Source organism: Leptosomus discolor, chromosome 8 (assembly GCF_034619465.1).
Source record: "Leptosomus discolor isolate bLepDis1 chromosome 8, bLepDis1.hap2, whole genome shotgun sequence".
Taxonomy (NCBI): domain Eukaryota; kingdom Metazoa; phylum Chordata; class Aves; order Leptosomiformes; family Leptosomidae; genus Leptosomus; species Leptosomus discolor.
This window is the reverse complement of record NC_141398.1, coordinates 59,451,785-59,469,070: the sequence shown is the minus strand read 5'-3', so window position 1 is coordinate 59,469,070 and position 17,286 is coordinate 59,451,785. Positions and strand designations below refer to the sequence as shown.

The 17,286-nt window shown below is 52.0% G+C and overlaps 2 protein-coding genes across 2 annotated transcripts in view; one reads left to right on the top strand and one right to left on the bottom strand.

Moving 5' to 3' along the window:
• KLHDC4 (kelch domain containing 4) overlaps nucleotides 1-723 on the top strand; it is a 28,975-nt gene extending 28,252 nt beyond the window's left edge. The window contains exon 12 of the mRNA XM_086468966.1: nucleotides 119-723. Coding sequence (XP_086325092.1) covers nucleotides 119-294 — 176 coding nt within the window. The 3' untranslated portion in view covers nucleotides 295-723. The remainder of the gene's footprint in view (nucleotides 1-118) is intronic.
• Nucleotides 724-9,085: 8,362 nt separating this feature from the next.
• Nucleotides 9,086-17,286, bottom strand: part of JPH3 (junctophilin 3) — a 57,908-nt gene continuing 49,707 nt past the window's right edge. Inside the window, exon 5 of the mRNA XM_086469257.1 lies at nucleotides 9,086-9,166. Within this exon, the coding sequence (XP_086325383.1) occupies nucleotides 9,086-9,166 (81 nt within the window). The remainder of the gene's footprint in view (nucleotides 9,167-17,286) is intronic.

The window sequence follows — 17,286 nt, the reverse complement described above, 5'->3', positions numbered from 1 at the left end:
TTACGTTGAGACACATTAGCTGAAGAGTAGTCTTGGCCGGGTTGACACGTGGAAGAGCAGATTGCCTTCATTAGCTGCCTGTGACCTCTCTTTCTCTCTCCCTCCCGTCGTGTGCTAGGAGAGGAGCAACACCCATCTGTTCAGCCTGATGAGAAGCACGCAGACTATCTGGCCAGGACGGAGCAGTATTGGATTAAACTGGCCCGCAGCAACATGGGCCCGGATGCCAAGGAGAAGAAGGTGGTAAAAGTGGCACATGCCATGGCAAAGACTTTCTACGAAGATTCAGTCTAGTTGTTGTGGTTGTTGGGGCTGTTCTGGGAGTGAAGAAGCAGGCTGGGAGCAGTGGTTAGCCCCACTGAATCCAGCCTGATGCGGCAGGCAGTCAGCGGGTCTGGAAGGTGTCCTGGCACTCCAGCTTTTGCCTACTCTGAGTGCCTCTGGGCTGCCCAGTCTCCATACGCCTGCTTGATGAATGCTCTGGATGTGCTGTTACTCCCCTGGAGGTTGTGGGAGGGCCTGGAGGAACAGGATTGCTGTCCAAGCACTTGTTCTGCTGAGGCTGGCTTATACAATACTGTCATGTTTTTGTTCAAACGTTGTTTTGAGTCTGTCAAGACAAACTGCACATCACCATGGTTCACTGGTCCCAAATTCCCTACCCTGACTGGGGCCAGAATGTGTTTCCAAGGGTTTCTACAATAAACTTCTTTGGTTACATCATCTTGGTTTTCTCGGTTAATCCCATCCTAGCTGTTCTGCTTCTCTTTCTCCTGCTGTGGAAGAGGGGTTGCTCTTCCTGCTGTGAAGTATGTCGGTAGTGGTCACAAGATGCACAAACAGCCCTGAGATGTGGCTGCACTGCCTGGAAAAACCTGGGAATCCTTTCATACCTTGTCTGTATGAGAGCCACTGTAACCCCTGATTAAAAAGGAAGAGAGTTCTCCTGTTATGTTAGCTGCAGCCGGTTTTGCCTTTGTTGTGGAATCTCCCAGTTCAGTTTCTCCCATGTTGGCCAAGAAAAGCACTTGTCCTACAAATGAACTCTTTATGACCCATGAAACGTCCTACCCTATGACCTGATGGCGTGTTGAGGACGGGAGGAAGATGTCTGAAGCTCTCAAAGGGTATTTTTACCCCTCCTCGCTGCCTCAGCCCCTCTTCAAGGCATCGCTTTCTTTCCAGCAGAGCAGCGCTGCGGTCCGTAGGGACAACAGATGGGATACAAGTGTGTCTGTTGCAGCAAACAAGTGATGACTTGACACCAGAAGGCACTGGCTGTCCTTGTGCAGAGAAATCCGGGGTGCCGTGGGTATTGTTCTGGCAGGAGCATCACCGGGGAACCAGCTCTCAGGAGAGCAGCGCGAAGTTCTGCGAGGCTAATTGGAATGTAATAAAGATTAAATAGAGCAGGCTGCCAGTGTGATTTAATTGCCAAGATAAAAACCTGTTTGATAGGGAGGGACCTTCCATGCAAAACAACAGGCGAGAGGTGGACACAAACCCTTTATGGATAACCTAGGAAAGAATCCGTGGTGCTTCCTTGGCTGATGGCATCGGTTGCCCTGTTGTCCTGTCGCTGGGGTTAGTTTACCATACCTTGATCTCGTGGACATCTGATCCTTTGTGTCTGTATGATGTCCCTGGCTTTCCTGTGCAGAGTTTTGGGGAATCTGTCTGCCGCCGGGTTGCGTTTGCAGATTTTGGTTTCATTACTATTTTTATTTATTTATTTTTCGTTTGAAAAATAGCGGGTTTGAAAAACCCGTGCACGATTCCAAAGGCCCAACCCGGCAGGGGAAGACACGCTTTTTGCTGGATGCACTTTATCCTTTTTTTTTTTTTGCCTTTCCAAATACAGATACACACCCTGAAAGAATCCTCTCCCCGAGCTGAAGCCGGGTTGCAGCAGTGCCGAGGATGAAGGATAGCTTTGTACAGTGCTGCCGCAGCCACAGGAGAAGATTCTCTCCCTTCTCTGGTAGAGAGACTTGGATCAGGGAACGAGATACATCAGACGAGCTGGAGTGTGTGCAGCGATAATCCGAGGTTTTTTTTTTTTTTCCTTTCACCTTTTCCTCAAGGGCTCTGGAACGCAGTCCCGGTGGTGCTCTGTGCCAAGCTAAGTGTGACTGGAGAAGGCATTGACTGGAAGAGACGTGCTTCCAAGGAACCTGTGAGTCGGGATGGGCCAACTGTCCCGCTCCTGCGAGCGCCCAGCAGCGTGTTCGTGCAGCCTCCTGCGGGCAGCACGCTGCCTGCCTCGCAGAGCTGAGGGAGAGGAGGCTTTGGGAGCGGGTTGCAGGGGAGATGTTGACTTCCCAGGGCTGTCATTGCTCTGCTGGGAGGATGGGCTGACCTGGGCACGCAGCTTGGTTCGCTTCTTCCCAGAGCCGGGGTTTTGGATGAGCCAGCAGAGGCTGCGGTTGGTCGTACAGCTTTGGTTCAGGAGGCTCTGGCAGCCGTCCTTGGGTTGTGTGATGGGAGGGTGCTGCCACGGCAAACCGGCCTGGCCTGAAAGTTGAGTCTTGGCTGTCAGCTGTGACCAAACGAGGCCGTAGCGCTGGAACGAACAGCGTGCGTGGGGACTGACACCCAGACGGCCTCCCTTCGCACCAGAGCGTTTGCAGCCCTTGGACTTGAGACAGAAATGAATGGTGGTGCATCTGCAGCCGCTGCTCGGCAGAATGAACAAGGCAAATGCAGCGCTCCTTGAGCCCTGCAGCCAAGGATCTGTCTGGCCACCCTGGCCCATCTCTTGCTGGCGTGACCGTGGAAGCCTTGGAAGCTGTCACGTGTTGGTTGAGCGAATGAAACCTCTGAGAAAAGGTAAAACTTCCCACCTAAGCAGGGATTGCTGATTATTACTACTGCATTATTACAGAGGAGGTCAGAACGTGATGGGCTCTGCCGTGGCCTTAAGAAATGCCAGCTATGACGCTTTGATACCAAACTGTGATGGCACCTCGGTTCTCTGAGCGTTGGCTGACAGTCTGCTGAAGACTCTTGAGGGTTGCTGGACAGATACTGGGTTGGTTTTCTTGTGTGGGGTCCAAAAGTACCTTAGGGAGGAGGGCAAGTATTTCGCAGGCAGACACACTGGTGAAGTGGCTTGCCTAAAACGATACCCAAGAGAAGGGCCGGGGCTACACCTCGGTGAAAAACCAGGAACCAAGAAACTCCAGGAGTGTCTGTCGTTAGTTATTCTTGTCTGACACGCACAAAGAACAGCATGTTCCTTTTTTAATGTATGAACGCCCAGATAAAATTCAATTATTCCTTTGGCATCCATCAGACCATTGCTGGTGCCCATCTCATTGTAAAGGGACGAATGTATAAACATTTACATAGGAGAAAGAGACCAGAGTTTATTATTATTATATCTGGAAACAATCAAGCTATTGGGGTTTTTTTTTTTTCAGCTAAAGACAAGGCTGAAAGTAACGTTTTTTTGGTTACTTTTTGAGGAAAACGTATTCAGGAATCCCTTTTCTTTTGGGCCACGCACATACTGTAATTGCACTGTAAGTAACAGAGTGAAACTTGGTTTTTCTGTTACGTTTACATGCACAGCTAGGAAGGGGGAAAGGCAAATAAAGGCGAGTGCCAGCTGAAGTGTGTTTTACTTCAGGGGCTGCACAAAAAAGGCCACAGCAGGTCGGTGCTTTCCCGTCGAACCCAAGCTTAGCTTGTAACGCGTGGGCTTGTTTCTCCCCCACGTCAGCGTGTGTGACGAGCGTGGAAGCGACTGAACCTTGCCGCGGCGTTTATCCGCGAGCAGTTGGGCTGACCCAGAGATAAATGCTGTTTGTGGAGGGCCAGGCCGTTTCTAGCACCTCAGCTCGTGGGGTCTTGCTAACAGCACAGACTCGGTGCGGTCCCCCCTGAGCTGCTGGTCTCCTCGCAGCGCTGCCGGCCTGCTGCGGTGGCTGATGGAGATGAACGGGCCCTAAACTCTTCTGCTGGCAAATCCCTTGTGTGTCGCGCTCTGCACACGCTGGGCTGATCTCATCCCTCCTCGTTCGTCTTGGAGAGAATCCGGGTTCGTTCTCTGTCGGTTTTGTATCGGCAAAACTTCTGCTTTCTTGCTCCGGCGATAGCGTGGGGGGATCCAACCAGTACTGAGCCACGTTGTGTCTGTCAGTGAGACAGAAAGGCTAAAGACACACATGCTCTTACAAACGGAGGTCTCTGAGGGAAGGGGGGGAGTGGGAATGGGAGCGTATCAAATGCTTTAGCTTCTGTTGGGAAGCAGCTGTTGGCCAAACCGCTGCAGCACCCTCCGCCACCAACCCGCAGTGACTTCACATCACCGATGACAAGAGAAGAGCTTTGAAACGTGCTCCACTGCTTGGGGAGCAGTGCTCCTGCTGCTTGCAGGAGTCATGCTCGCAGCTCTCCGACAAGATCCCATTGCTGGGGTGGGAGCGGCTGCTCTTATGGGGGAGGGAAGGGGCTGGATGTTGGTGTTCTTACCGCGTTAGAGGGCTTGAGCCTTGCTAGGCTGTCAGCAGCGTACCCGCTTTGGGGGTGCGAGGAAATAGGCAGATGATAAGGACTGTGAGTCTAGTGGGTGGCAGTGTAGTGGAGCAACTAACTCCTGTGCATGAGTGTGAGTCTCTCTAAACTTTAATCTTCCCATCAGCACCTCTAGATGGGGAACATGCAGCCCACCACAGCATTTCGAAGCCGTCCATCCGACAAAAACTTCCGGGCAACGCTCAGCATCCCTCAACGTCTAGAGAGTGAAGTTCCCTTTAGCGTTACGGAGCACTCTGAGGTGCCTGGAGTGAAGGGACCCGGCTCTGAGTTACGTATTCCGACCTTTGGGCACTGATTAGTAGCCATGGGGCTTCGCTGCCTGTTGAAACTCCCTCGCTTGGCATGGTAATGAGGTGATTACGCATACCCTGGAAAAACAGGTTGGTGGTAGCGCTGGAGCTAAGTGCCTGCGGGTTAATATTAGTTGCAACAGACCAATAAAAGGAACTCAAGAGCTTGAAATGCCTCTGAGGGAAGCATAGTCCTGGGGGGATCTGTTATTCAAAGGCTTGTTATCTAGTGCTTGCTGTGCTTGGGGCTGGCTGCAGCAGCGGCGCAAGCCTTGGGCTCAGCGCAGAGCTGGGCAAGAAGCCTTGAGGTGAAGGTCGGTGATAGGCAACAGCACGACTGATGCAGGTCATTTAAGGGCTGTGCCAGGAGTTGACCCCTCTCCCTACGCCAGGAAAAGCTTGCCACCACGTCAAGAGTCTGCAAGGCCTGTCTTCTGTGCGAACGCTTGCCCCCCCGGTGCAGCAAAGCTGCGCAGCACGGGCAGGAGATCCAGCCCGGCCTCTGCTCCGTTCTGCTTTAGCACCAAGCTCTGGAGCCAACCTCACCCTACGACAGTTCTTAAAAATTCCTACTTTTCAATCCTCCCTTCACTTGCCAAAGCCTGTCAGGCCATGCAATTAGTCCTTGGGTTTCAATTAAGACCTTCATCAGCGAGATGACATTGTTTCTCCTCTCGCCCCTCCCCTTCTGTTGCAGTCTGGATTTTTTTTTAATATTTTTTTTTTCCCCCAGCCGTACTTCATAACTCCGCACAAGGTAAATTGATGCTGCAACAGCTCAGTATCTCTGAAAGATCACGCCCTGGAGAGTCCCAGCCCGCCTGGAGAATCTGGGTCTCGGGTACAAGCAAACCAGACGCCAGATGGGCTGGTGAGAAGCTGACGTGGCACGAGCAGGCGGAGGATTTTTGTGTTCCTCCCTTGTGATGGCAACCCAGCCCATCCCTCGTACAGGTGGGGTCCGGCCGGAGGAGCTGGGTATCCCCGGGGAGGGACCCGTGCCCCTTTTCCCAATGGCTTTGCTGCGATGGCAGGAGGTGGTGGGCTGGTTCCTCGAGCCCCAGCCCCTCCCTGGGTTTTAGGTGCTGCTTGTTCCACTGTAGGAACATCAAAACACCATTGCAGCCTTAAAAAAAATGATCCAGACCTTCAGCTGTTCCCATGCATCTGTCAGCGTGGACATAAAACAGCAGGTACAGACAATTTACATAGATTTATATGCCACGGTGACAGACATTTTAATGTGCCTTAGGTAGATAGGCATGAATGTTGGGCCCATAAGACAGGAAAATATACTGAATTACCTCTCTCTCTGGGCTACTTCTCAAGAATATTTCTGGCCCTGGGCAAATGTGAAAAGCCCAGAACTAAGACAAATCGCTCAGCTCCCTGTGATTAATAAAGGTATCGTTATTTTGAAACACGTGGTTTGGGAGCCAATTAGTATCAGTCTCCGGGTATCTTCCATACTGAACAAACCTCAGCTTGACTGAGGTTTTGTCCCGTGGAACAAAGAGGTGCAAAATCCGAGTTGCATTTGTGTTTATACATAGCTGCTGGTAGGTGGGCAAGGGCAGGAATAACTAGTCGGTCAGCAGTGTGAAAAAGCTAGTCACGAAATCACTACTGCTTTTATTTGATGGATAACGAGAGGCATTTTTGTGCTCTTTGATATATATCCAAATATCGTACCGTGTTTGCACGTGACTGTTTAACCTGCTCCTGGCGTGACCTTTGTGTCACCCACTTGAATGTCCAAAAAAAAAAAAAAAAACCACCCCTTGAGAGCCTTTACAAAGGGTTGCAACCAGAATGCCAAACCACGTGGATGAGTTCCGAGGGCCGCAATCACGGCGTGTCGTTATTTGGTTCATTTCAAGTATGCAGCAGGCATTCAAGAGTGAAAAAAAAAAAAAAGAAAAAGATGACTAAGGACCCCAAAGGAGAAACGAAACCAAAAAAAAAAGGGAAGAGGTACGAAGACGATGGACAGTTCCTGCGGAAACTGAAATTAAAAGTTGCTGGGGTCTCGCTGCCTTCAGTTATCATTTACCCTGTCCACCCATAGCCCTCTGCCTGAAAAGGGAAAGGAAGAAAAAGAGGAAGAAAAACTGCGACAGGAGGGAATAAGACCATGTAAGGAAAAGAACTGAATTTAACTGGCACATGCTCTAATCCTTAGTTTATTTCTGGTTAAAAATATAGCAATCCAGTGCAGTGTAATAAGAAATCTGCTGAAAAGGTAGCAGAGAGACAGCTAAAACAGAAGCAAAGCAAAGCTGAGTCCACAAGTCAGGGCTGTACCCAACAACTCTGTATGTGAAATGTTCAGGAAGATTTTTTTTTCCCCTCCTTCCCCCCCCCACCCCCCCACCCCAAATATACCTGTATACGGGGTTCATCCCACCCTCGGGGTGCTGCCACACTCGCACCCCTTCTCCTGTTGAACGGCGCTGCAGCGGGTAGAACTGAGGGTGGAATTTGGTCCCTTGGACGTACCAAATCCCAACGAAGCCACTTGAACCGTAACCTGGCGGTGGTGGATCACCGGCAAAGCCGATCTCCACCGCGGGGAAAGGCGGCGGGGGAAGGGGAGGAAACGGTCCCGTCAGTTCGGGAAAGCGAGGGGAACGTCAGCCATTTCCAAGCCATTGCGCTACGACCACGCTCTCGTGATTGGGACCATAACAGCTCAGAACAGGGATACGGCATCTTTAATGAGTATGCATATTATCCGTGGGGACAGGGGAGGGGAGAAAATCGAGGCAGGCATATTACAAAGATGGTAGAAACCAACAAATCAAGTGACATTTAAAAAAAAAGAAAAGAAAAGAATACATCCTTAGAGGCTGCCATTGCCAACGATGTTTGGTTTTTTGTTTTTCTTTTTTTTTTTTTCCTTTTTTTTCCTTTTTTTTTTTTTTTTTTTTTTTTTCTTTTTTTACAGGGACATGTTGGAAGCTGGAATATACATCCTGCATTACAAAGTGCAAAATACTACATGCTCAGAGCCCAAGCATGATGTCTGAAACAGTCCACAGCAAGATGTAAGAGACAAACCCACCACCCTCTCCCTCCTCTCTGGGACATGCTCCAGCGCTCCTCCCCAGATGCCTTTGAAAACCAGTTTTAGCTTATTTTCCTTGATTTTTGTTTTATTGTTACCCTAAATGGATCAGAATTGAGCCCTCTCCCCCCCCCCCCCCCCCCCCCCGCCCCGGTCCCTCCCCACCAGTCTGCTCCCCGGCGCGCGCGTTTGGGATGGGATGCTCCTCGTGCGTTGGCGAGCGCGGCACGATGACCAGCAGCTACTCGATTTGTGTGGCTGAAGGTGCCTGCGAGTTTTTTTTTTGGGGGGGGGGCAATCCGGGTACCCATTTTTACCCAGGAGAAACGGGCTGTGCATTTAAAGTAGCACTGGGTGGGTTTTCCAGCCTTGCCACGTTGGGGAGCAGCCTGGGGAGGAGGAGTGAAGGCAGGAGGGTGGTGGGGCTGCTGCTCACACCTTGTGTTCCCGATTCCTCCCCCCCACTGCCGCCCCAAGAAATTTAGCAAAACACCAATCGTTGGTTTGTTGTAAAAACAAATAACAAAACGGGGCCCGTTGCCCTTCTCCCACCTTTCCCCTCTAGACAGGGTTCATGCCTTCCCCGCGCTCCTCCTCTCCTTCTTCTTACAGCAACGTTTCTCCGTTTGCAAAAGGAGAAGGAAGCAAAGCCTGATTTTGCTTTTCTCTCCCATTTACTTTATCATTAAAGCTGTTGTGGATTTCCCTGGGAAACTCAGCCTGGAGCATCCCAGGACCCGTACATACTTCAAACAAAATCTCCCCACGGTCCCCTCATCTCGTCTCCATTTTGGGGTTCATTACTGTCGTTACGAATATATTTTGGGGGGGGTGAGGGGAAGGGAAAATGAGGTTTTTATTTTGTTGGGATTCCTTCTCATCCTTTCCAGTGTTGGGGGGGCAGAGTGTTGATAGCATTTTGCCATGCCACACAGCATAGTGTTATACAAGCAAAGAATTTTGGCTAAAATCCAAAAAACATTACCCAGGAAAAAAGGCAAACTGTGAGTGAGACTCGATCGTTTGTTGTTCTTCTGTGAAAAGACTTGGAAATTGTCGTAGGACAGTTCGAGTTATGATTTTTTTTTTTCCCTTTTTGTTGTTGTTGTTTGGTTGGTTGTTGTTTTTTTTTTTTCCCCCCATTCATACATGTAACTGTTATTTTTGCAAACAAGACAGTCTTGAATTAGATGAAAAAGTTAATAAACAAAATGGCGACTCCAATATTTAGTAAGATCACCATGACTACGAGGATAGGAGCTGAGCCCTGGAAGAGAAAGAGAAGGAGAGGAGTTAGAAGGTGCGTTAGAAGTCTGTCTAAGGTTGCCTCGTGCAGGGGTCGGGTGCTGCGCTGGCTCCGGGATGCCTCAGGGCTGGCAGCTCTGCCGACCCCAGAGAGCAGATTTACACCCTCCAGCAAACGATCCCAAAGCGCCTGGCAACCCTCGCTGAGCTTTTGCAGGCTGCTGCCTTCGTGAGGCAGGTGGGAATAAAGATCTCCCCCTTGGAGGTGAGCAAACAGCCGAAGCAGGGGCTAAAGCCAGATCTATCTGGTTTTACAAGGGTCTGCAGTGACAGGACGAGGGGTGATGGCTGGAAGCTGGGAGAGGGCGGGTTTAGACTAGATACAAGGAAGAAGCTCTTCACCCTGAGGGTGGTGAGACACTGGAACAGGTTGCCTAAGGGAGCTGTGGATGCTCCATCCCTGGCAGTGCTCAAGACCAGGGTGGATGGAGCCTTGAGCAACCTGGTCTGGTGAGAGGTGTCCCTGCCCATGGCAGGGGGGTTGGACTAGGTGCTCTGTGAGCTCCCTTCCCACCCAAACCACGCTATGATTCTATGATGCTCTCGCCTCCGCCCCTGTGGCAATAAGCAGGTCCCCCCTAGGTCTTTCATCGAAGCACAATGTCCTCCTAAGGCCACCGCTTGATTCTGGCAAGGCAGCCAAAATCCTCCTCCTCCTGTTTCACCGACAGAAATGAACTGGGCGCTGCCAGGAGCCCCTTTGCTCCCTCCCCACACCGACCCATAGCCCAAGGCATTCTTGGAGTCCACAGCATCCCTAGTAGCACTGTCCTTCTTACACCTGGGTGAGAGCAAAGCTGCTGGACCCCTGCTTTTCTGAGCCACTTCCACACTTACTTCCCATCTGTTTGCCTCAATAGACACGTATACCTGCAAGTCTTGGGGCAGAGCCCGTTTACTGCCCTGCAGGAGCACAAATGGCACAAATTAGCCTGAATAAGTCCCAAGGCGAGCTCTGGACCCAGCGTCTGCCAAGCAGGCACCCGGCTGCACACCCACGGGGCCCATCGATCAAGGTAGCCGTTGCCCATGGACTCTCCCGTGTCGTGCATATGGGAAATCTGGCCCTAAAAGAATAACTACAACCGGTGGCTTACCTGAGGTGGTCAATGAAAAGGAAAAAAACACCCCAAAAAAACCCCAAAAACCGTTGTATTGGGTCATAGAGTTGTTGGGGGATGGTTTGGAGGAGTCTTCAAAGGCCATTCCCTAATCAACATGGTTGCTTGTACAGGTATTCTGGTAACGGCACACGGCAGGCCAGCGTATGGCGGTCTGTGTTAAGGCACCATTTTGGGAAAGCTCTAACAACCTTTCCTGAGGTTTGTACGGACCAAATTAAGCTCCTGGGGACTCTCTGGAAACCATCGCAGCAACCCACGTCGCAGCTGGCCCGTGTCAGACACCCACCGGAGGCTGGGTTGAAGCGCTGCCCAGAAGCATCCAGCCCTGAGCCCACAGGCAGCCCCCGGGTGACTTGTGTGGGACCCGATGAGGATGTGGCTGCTGGACCCTTTTAGCATCCCAGGAATGACAAGAAGAGGCCACTCGGCGTCGGGGCTGCGGACAACCCTCCGACGCCTCTTTCTGCAGAAGACCGGTCACAAAACCATCCACCCTGCCTCCTCCTCCCTGCCGTAAAGCGTTTGCTGTCCTAAAGTGTTAACGTGGCTGGCATCAGGGTGAGCAAGCGTGTGTGCAGGTAGGTGGTAGCTATTTCTCGGAGGAGCTGGTACCCTCGTCTATTCTTGCTGCAACGGAGCTGTGCCAGCTTTAATCGCCTGGAATGGTACAAATGCTTTTCTCTGCGCTCCTGTCCCCGTAACAAAGCTCCCAGGGCTGTTGGGTTGGCATGGGGCAGGGGTGGGTGCCCTTTCTAAGCAAGCCCTTCTGCAGAGCTGCTGGGAATAAAAAAAAAGAAAGAAAAAAAGGGTAAAAAAAAGGGGGGGGGGAAAAAAGCTCCTTGCTGGCCAGAGATCGTTTCTCTTCGGAGCAGGCTGATTCAGTTCGCATTTGGGAGTGGGTGGGAGCGAGGATGCTGGAGCTTGCTGGAAAGGCATATTTGTAGCTTAGCAACAGGGTCAAAGGAAGCCAACCAAACGGAGGGATTGCGGAGAGCCTCTCCTGGCAGGCAGGTATCCACGCCTGACTGCTTCCAGAAAATCTCTCCGCCTGCACCACGCAAAGCCTTTCAAAAGCAAAAAAAAAAACCCCAAACCCCAACAACCCACCCCCACCCCCCCCGCTGCCACTCCTCCGGCCTCGCCGCTGCCAAGCGCTGCGGTGCGGTGTGTTATTTACATTGGGGGGGGGGGGGGGGTTTAGCTTCATTTCAAAAGATTACTGGGTTTTACGATTTTTGAGCTCGTGTTAATATAATAACAGATTGCAAGTGATTATCACTGTCATTGTTTCTGTTGGCAGGGCACCACAGAGACACAAAATCCATTTGGTTCCCTCCACCTCGCAGCCAGGGGAGGACTTAACCGCATTAGCCTCGGTCCACTCGCCGTTTGATGGCCCCTGCCGAAGCAGCAGCCACCATTTCTGGCCCTGCTCTGCTCAGACTACTCGATCGCTCTGCTACCACGAAGGAGGCAAAGTTGTACGCCAGCTGATGTGAGCCCAGGACAAGCTGGAGGCTGCTTTCACCTCCCCGACAAAAGGCACAGAGCAGGCCTGGCTGCCTCTTAATTCCCTGGAGTTTGAGCTTTACCCTCACAGACACGAACGCTTTGGGATGGACCTGTTGGACTGACTGAAATCACAACCCTTTGGGACTTGGGTTCAAAGGATGCTGGGGGGATGGTGTCCAGGGAGGGAGCGCACCCTTCATTTACACACCAGTGCGTCAAAGTCGTGCCCTCATCTTGAAAAATGGGGGTGGGGTGGGGCGGGGGGGTGTCAACGTGCCTCTACCCGCTTGCATCAGCAGCGACTGGATTCCCGTGCACGAATGTTTTGCTCAGCTCCCCAGTTCAGTCTGCGCCTCTCTGCGCCTTGCATCCCCTCTTCCACGCAGAGGCAGGAGAAAATGCTTCCTTTGCCACGGGCAGATGCGGGGTCTTCCACGTTTGCCAGCAAAAGCATCCCAGAAATAGGGTGACCGAGGAGGGGAGGGGGCTCCGCAAGCTGAACAGCTCAAATCCGACTGTCTGACGACCTATAAATTCTACTTCCTTTTTACAGTTCCCTCTTTTGAACGCCCTCTTCCCTGTGCGAACTCCAGGCAGGGCTCTCCACGCAGCAAGTGCAGGTACCGCTCTCCCCCCCTGGTGAGACGCCGGCGTATCTTGGCAGGGGCTGGAGTCCTGCCTGCGGCAGCTGGCGGATAAGCAGCTTTGCGACGCTGAAGCTTCTGGTTTAGCTCCAATTACGAATCCTGCTGCACTTCTAAACGCAAGTCTGGCTTATTTCTGACTTGTAAGGTCTTTGTGCCTTAACCCCTGCTCAGAGGAGACACTTGCCCCGCTCCCCTTTGATAGCAAGGATGTCTGGGGATATGTCTCATCTGTTTCTAAGAAATGATTCCTGCTCGGTGCCCAGGCAGAAGATGAATCACTTCTGGGTTTGTGCTTTGGAAGAGATGTTTTGCTGACCCCAGCCTGGCAATAGGGCAGTGAACTCCCTTTTAGTGCAGCCACAGCCAGCATTTTGGAACAAGCGGCTCTTACAACTCCTCACGCCACGTGCTGGCCCTCTATCGCGAGCCACCCACCTTTCGGAAGAAGAGACGTAGCCCTTGATTTGCAACTTCGCAGGTTGCTGTAGTAGCTCAATGGGGCTTTATCTCATCTTTGGCCCTCTTGAGACTTAGAAAAGCCCAAAGAAATCCCCGAGGCCAGCGGCATCGCAGGCTCTGGGGTGCTAGAAAGCCAGAAGTCGAGCTGATTTCCCGAGCCTGAGGTTTGCGTGGCAAAGACAGCAAGAAGCAGCCCGCAAAGCTTTGCTTTTTTATCTTTTTTTTTAAAGCTACAACACTCTCTTTAGCCCTGAAATAGTAGTGCTCAAGCAGGCCATGAGGAACTGCGGAGATTTGTTTCAGCTACCCTGCCTGTCATTCAGGAGACGGGGCTCCGCTGCGAAATGCCGTGCTGCCTCCCAGCACAGGGCCCGCAAGTCCAGAACCTGCTTTACTGGGAAGCAGACGCCAGTTGGCAGCGTCCTCTCACCCAATTTTAGCTGTCTAAACGTTAGACATCTAGCCTGCGCTAACCACCTAGGCTGTCTGTAGACCGAGTGACGTGAGATGAATTCCACCCGGAACGGTTACCAGCCTGGCTCCAGGAAAGGAAAAAATGAAATCAAGCTCTGAGCATCATCCCGCACGCTGGGTGATGGCAAATTTCATCAGCAAAACACGGCCGCTCTGGGGCTGGGATTTTTGGTTTTATTTCTTTTATAATAAGGTCCCTGGGCTCCTTCACAGGAGAGGAAAACATCTGCCAAGGATGGGCAACGTACACCGGGGTGAGCTAGGCGAAAGGGCCCTTCTGTGTCAACGTGGAGAGTCTCCAGGGACTTTTAAGATTTCCTCCAAAGCCTGGAGAGCTGGAACCCCAAACCCATGGGAACACGGAACTGTGAATAAACCCTTGTTGTGGCACAGGGGTAATGGCAGCTGTAACGAGGGAAGGTTTCTTCCAGCCCGTGGGTTTTGGCACACTGCAGCCGAGCGCCGCCATTTCTCCCCCTCCGTCTTGTTTGTTTTTATCCCCTAACTGTTGTGTAGCAACTCAAGAGTCTTACTGGGAATACAGGGGGCAGCTGGTTTACAAATACGATTGTAGCATAATTAATTTAAGCATTAACAATCCATTATTATCTGTTATCGCAGGGCACAAGCGCGGCCTCTCTGCCATGGAAACCATAGTGCAGGTTACCTAGGAATCCCCCTGGGATCTATTAACTGTAATTACTAAGGACTTGGCTCAGCAAAAAATATATATGCATTGTTTTCCAGCCTCAGCACTGCGGAAAGTGCTGAAAACTTAGCAGCTCCGTGACATTTGTGCTGAATTGTCACATAATTGCCAGGAACAGGCTGCTGTGAAACGGTTAAGGAGCATTTAGCAAAAGAAACGTAAGGGATTCGCTTTGCTTTCTCCAGCGGATTACAGCATCTCCCGCGACTCCAGGAAGGGAGCCCAGGAGATGCTGAACGTGCCCCGTGTGAGAGGAACCGGCACCAGCCTGCAGCTGAGCGGGGTGGTATGGAAAAACCTGCTTCTGCAGAAAAAAAACGTGGCTAAAGCGACGGCGGGGGGTTTATCCCGCGATGGTGGCTCTTCATGAACTGTTTTGTCGCCTCTGGTTCAGGCCTCACGTTACAGGTGCCTGCGTAGCCGGGAGTGAGCTGCAGGTTTGGAGCTCTATGGGTGTTTTTAAGAATTTTTGGTTCTCGTGCGGTCAAAAGCCAGCGTCTGACCCCAACTTTTGCAAAGCTAGAAGAAGATGTGGAGTTGGGCTCAAAACCCTAAAATGAATCCAGGCTGACAGGAGCCAAGCCAGCGAGGTGCTCTCTTTGGGTACATCAAAGGGCCCCTGAGAGTAAAAGGCTTTTAAAAGGACCCTGTCGAGTTAAACACCACGTTTCTCTCTGAACGTTATTTACCTCCCGTTGTTACAAGTCATGCCTGTGATGTCAGCACATGAAAGAGATGAGAAGAAGAACAGTTTCCGATTATTATTTGTTTTTTAAAGAGACAACCCCCAAACTGTTTGCTTGGGATTTGAACCTGAGATGAGAGAAAGAAGGAAAACCCAGACACGCCTGTGTAGGGAGACGTGGAGAAGGCTCCCGACGGGGAAAAGAAAATAATGGGAAAAGCTGAAGGGGGAAGACTGAGAGAACCACAGGGATAAGCCACAGGGTTTAGTCCCAAGGAGGCTGACGACAGAGAAGCCCCCAGATGGATGGGAGCATCTCCGTGCACGGCCTCGAGCCCGGTCTGAGATGCAGGTGAAGCTTCACCAAACAGTGGGTGCCCGTTTGGGACAGCAGAAAGGGCCAGCTGTTATTTTTACCTCCTTTTAGGAGATAAAGGCGTGTGAAAACTCTCCACCTCCAGGTCAATCCCTTCAAGAATAACCCCACAGCTGCTGGAAAAAAGGAGCATCCATCGCCCACATGGGCAGGGAGGTGCCCTTTCTGGGGCAAGTCGCCGCTCTCCAGCCCCCCCTCCATGGGAGCCTGGGCTAAGCCCCCCTGCCCTGGTCCCCTCCTTCAGCCCCAGCTCCGGCGGCACGGCACGCTCCGGCAGAGCCCGGCGCTGCCTGCAGATTGGCTGCCTCCTCCTCGCTTTCCCCAGCGACAGCAGCAACCTGCTCAGAATATCTTGATGGCAACTACGCCCCTCGCGCAGAAAGCAGGCGAGGAAGATGCTGCAGCGGCTGGAATCCCTCCCTGCCTCCCCGGGGGGGGTGCCAGGGGGGTCTCTCTGAGACCCCTCGCCCAGCAGATGCCTTGCAAACTCCGTTTGCCGCAACGGTTTTCCCCTGCTTTGTTTGCAGTACCGTTAGCCAACGGCGGCGACCACTGCGATTTTATCCGACAGACGTGACAATGGAAGAAAATGTCAGGGGTGGCTGGGGCGGGTTTTTTTTTGGCTGCTGCCCTCCTGTCAGGCTTTCGGGATGAGCTGATTTTAAAGGGCCGCGTCTTGAGCCTACTCACATCTCCAGGGTGCCTTCAGTGACACCACGACGTGTCCCTAGAAGTCTTCCTCTAAATGTCCGTGATTGCTCCTGCTAAATGAGGACAGGCAGATGAATCAGGCTCCGTTCGTGCCTGAACACTGGCCCTCCTCGCAGGCATGCTGGGGACCTCTGTGCCTAGACCACTTCTTTTCCCTTTTAGAAGCTGCAGATGTTCGGCACCTGCAGAAAAGGAGATGTATTCTTTTTTTTCCCCCCAACCCTAAAAATGTGATGTGTTTTGTGCTGACGGATAAAAGCGTTGCTGGCATTTTAGAAACCCTCTTTCCCTTTCCAGTGTCTCAACAATTCCTTTTTTCCTTTCCTGTTTTAGACCTTCTCAAAGGCTCTAGGAACCTGTGAAGCGTTCAGGCACAGGCTTGAGCTTTGTGCCTCGTGGGCCTTTAAGGCCAGAAAGGCTGGTGACGTTCATGAAAGTCCCTTAATCTGACAACACCGACACCCGTCCTGGTGCGTTGGCTTCCGTTTTCATCTGCCCGAATGATGACAATTGATGGGAGTTTGTTCTGTGCGGGCAGGGGTCAGTGCACACAGAGACACAGAAAGATCAGGTGGCTTTAAATGTAATTTTAAAGCGTTTGTATGACTGTAGTGCCAGCTCGATGACCCTGAAACCCCAAAGTCCCCTGATAGCGAACACCAAGCAGCGCCGAATTTCATCAATGTTATTGAGCGGTGGCCTCAAGAAATGACCTTTACAAGAGCAACTTTCAATTGCTAATGTGCAGCCCCGATGAAGGGGGGTTCTGGGAGCCTCTTTCTAAAGGACTGGTGAAAAATGACTGAGAAGACCAAAGTTCCTGCAGCTCACAGAGCAACCTCTCCGTCTGACTCCTCGACAGAGGTCTGCATCCCCACCCGGGCACACACAGCAAGAGGTTGGACACCAAGGGACCCCCCCCCGCTCCCTGGAGCTGTTCCAGCCTCATTTCTAAGGCAGAAATCAAGAGGTGTGGGGAGAGAAGTGATAATTTTAAGACTGCGTTTTTGCAAGACCTGCATCCCCATCGCATTCCGGCGAGCGCTGCCAGAGGTGCGCTTGCTCTCAAAGCTGGAGCTGGCACTCGGACGCAGAGCCAACCCACCGGGCTCGCTGATGGCCTGCGCAGAGCTGGCTGATGGCAGATTATTTTTAAACCAAGCTAACCTGCGAGGGTGACCTCAGTTCCGCGCAGGGGTACGCCGGGTAGGGCGAAAACAGCCCTACTCGGCTCACGGCATCCTTCCCCGTTCATCGGCAGGCACCTTTCCGAAAGAGCCCAGCTGCCTGGGAGATGAGAAATGCCCTTTGCAGGGAGCAGCCTCACAGATGGCAGCGCTGTGGATCCCAGGGAAGCAGGCTGGCACGCCAGCCCAAACGGCGTG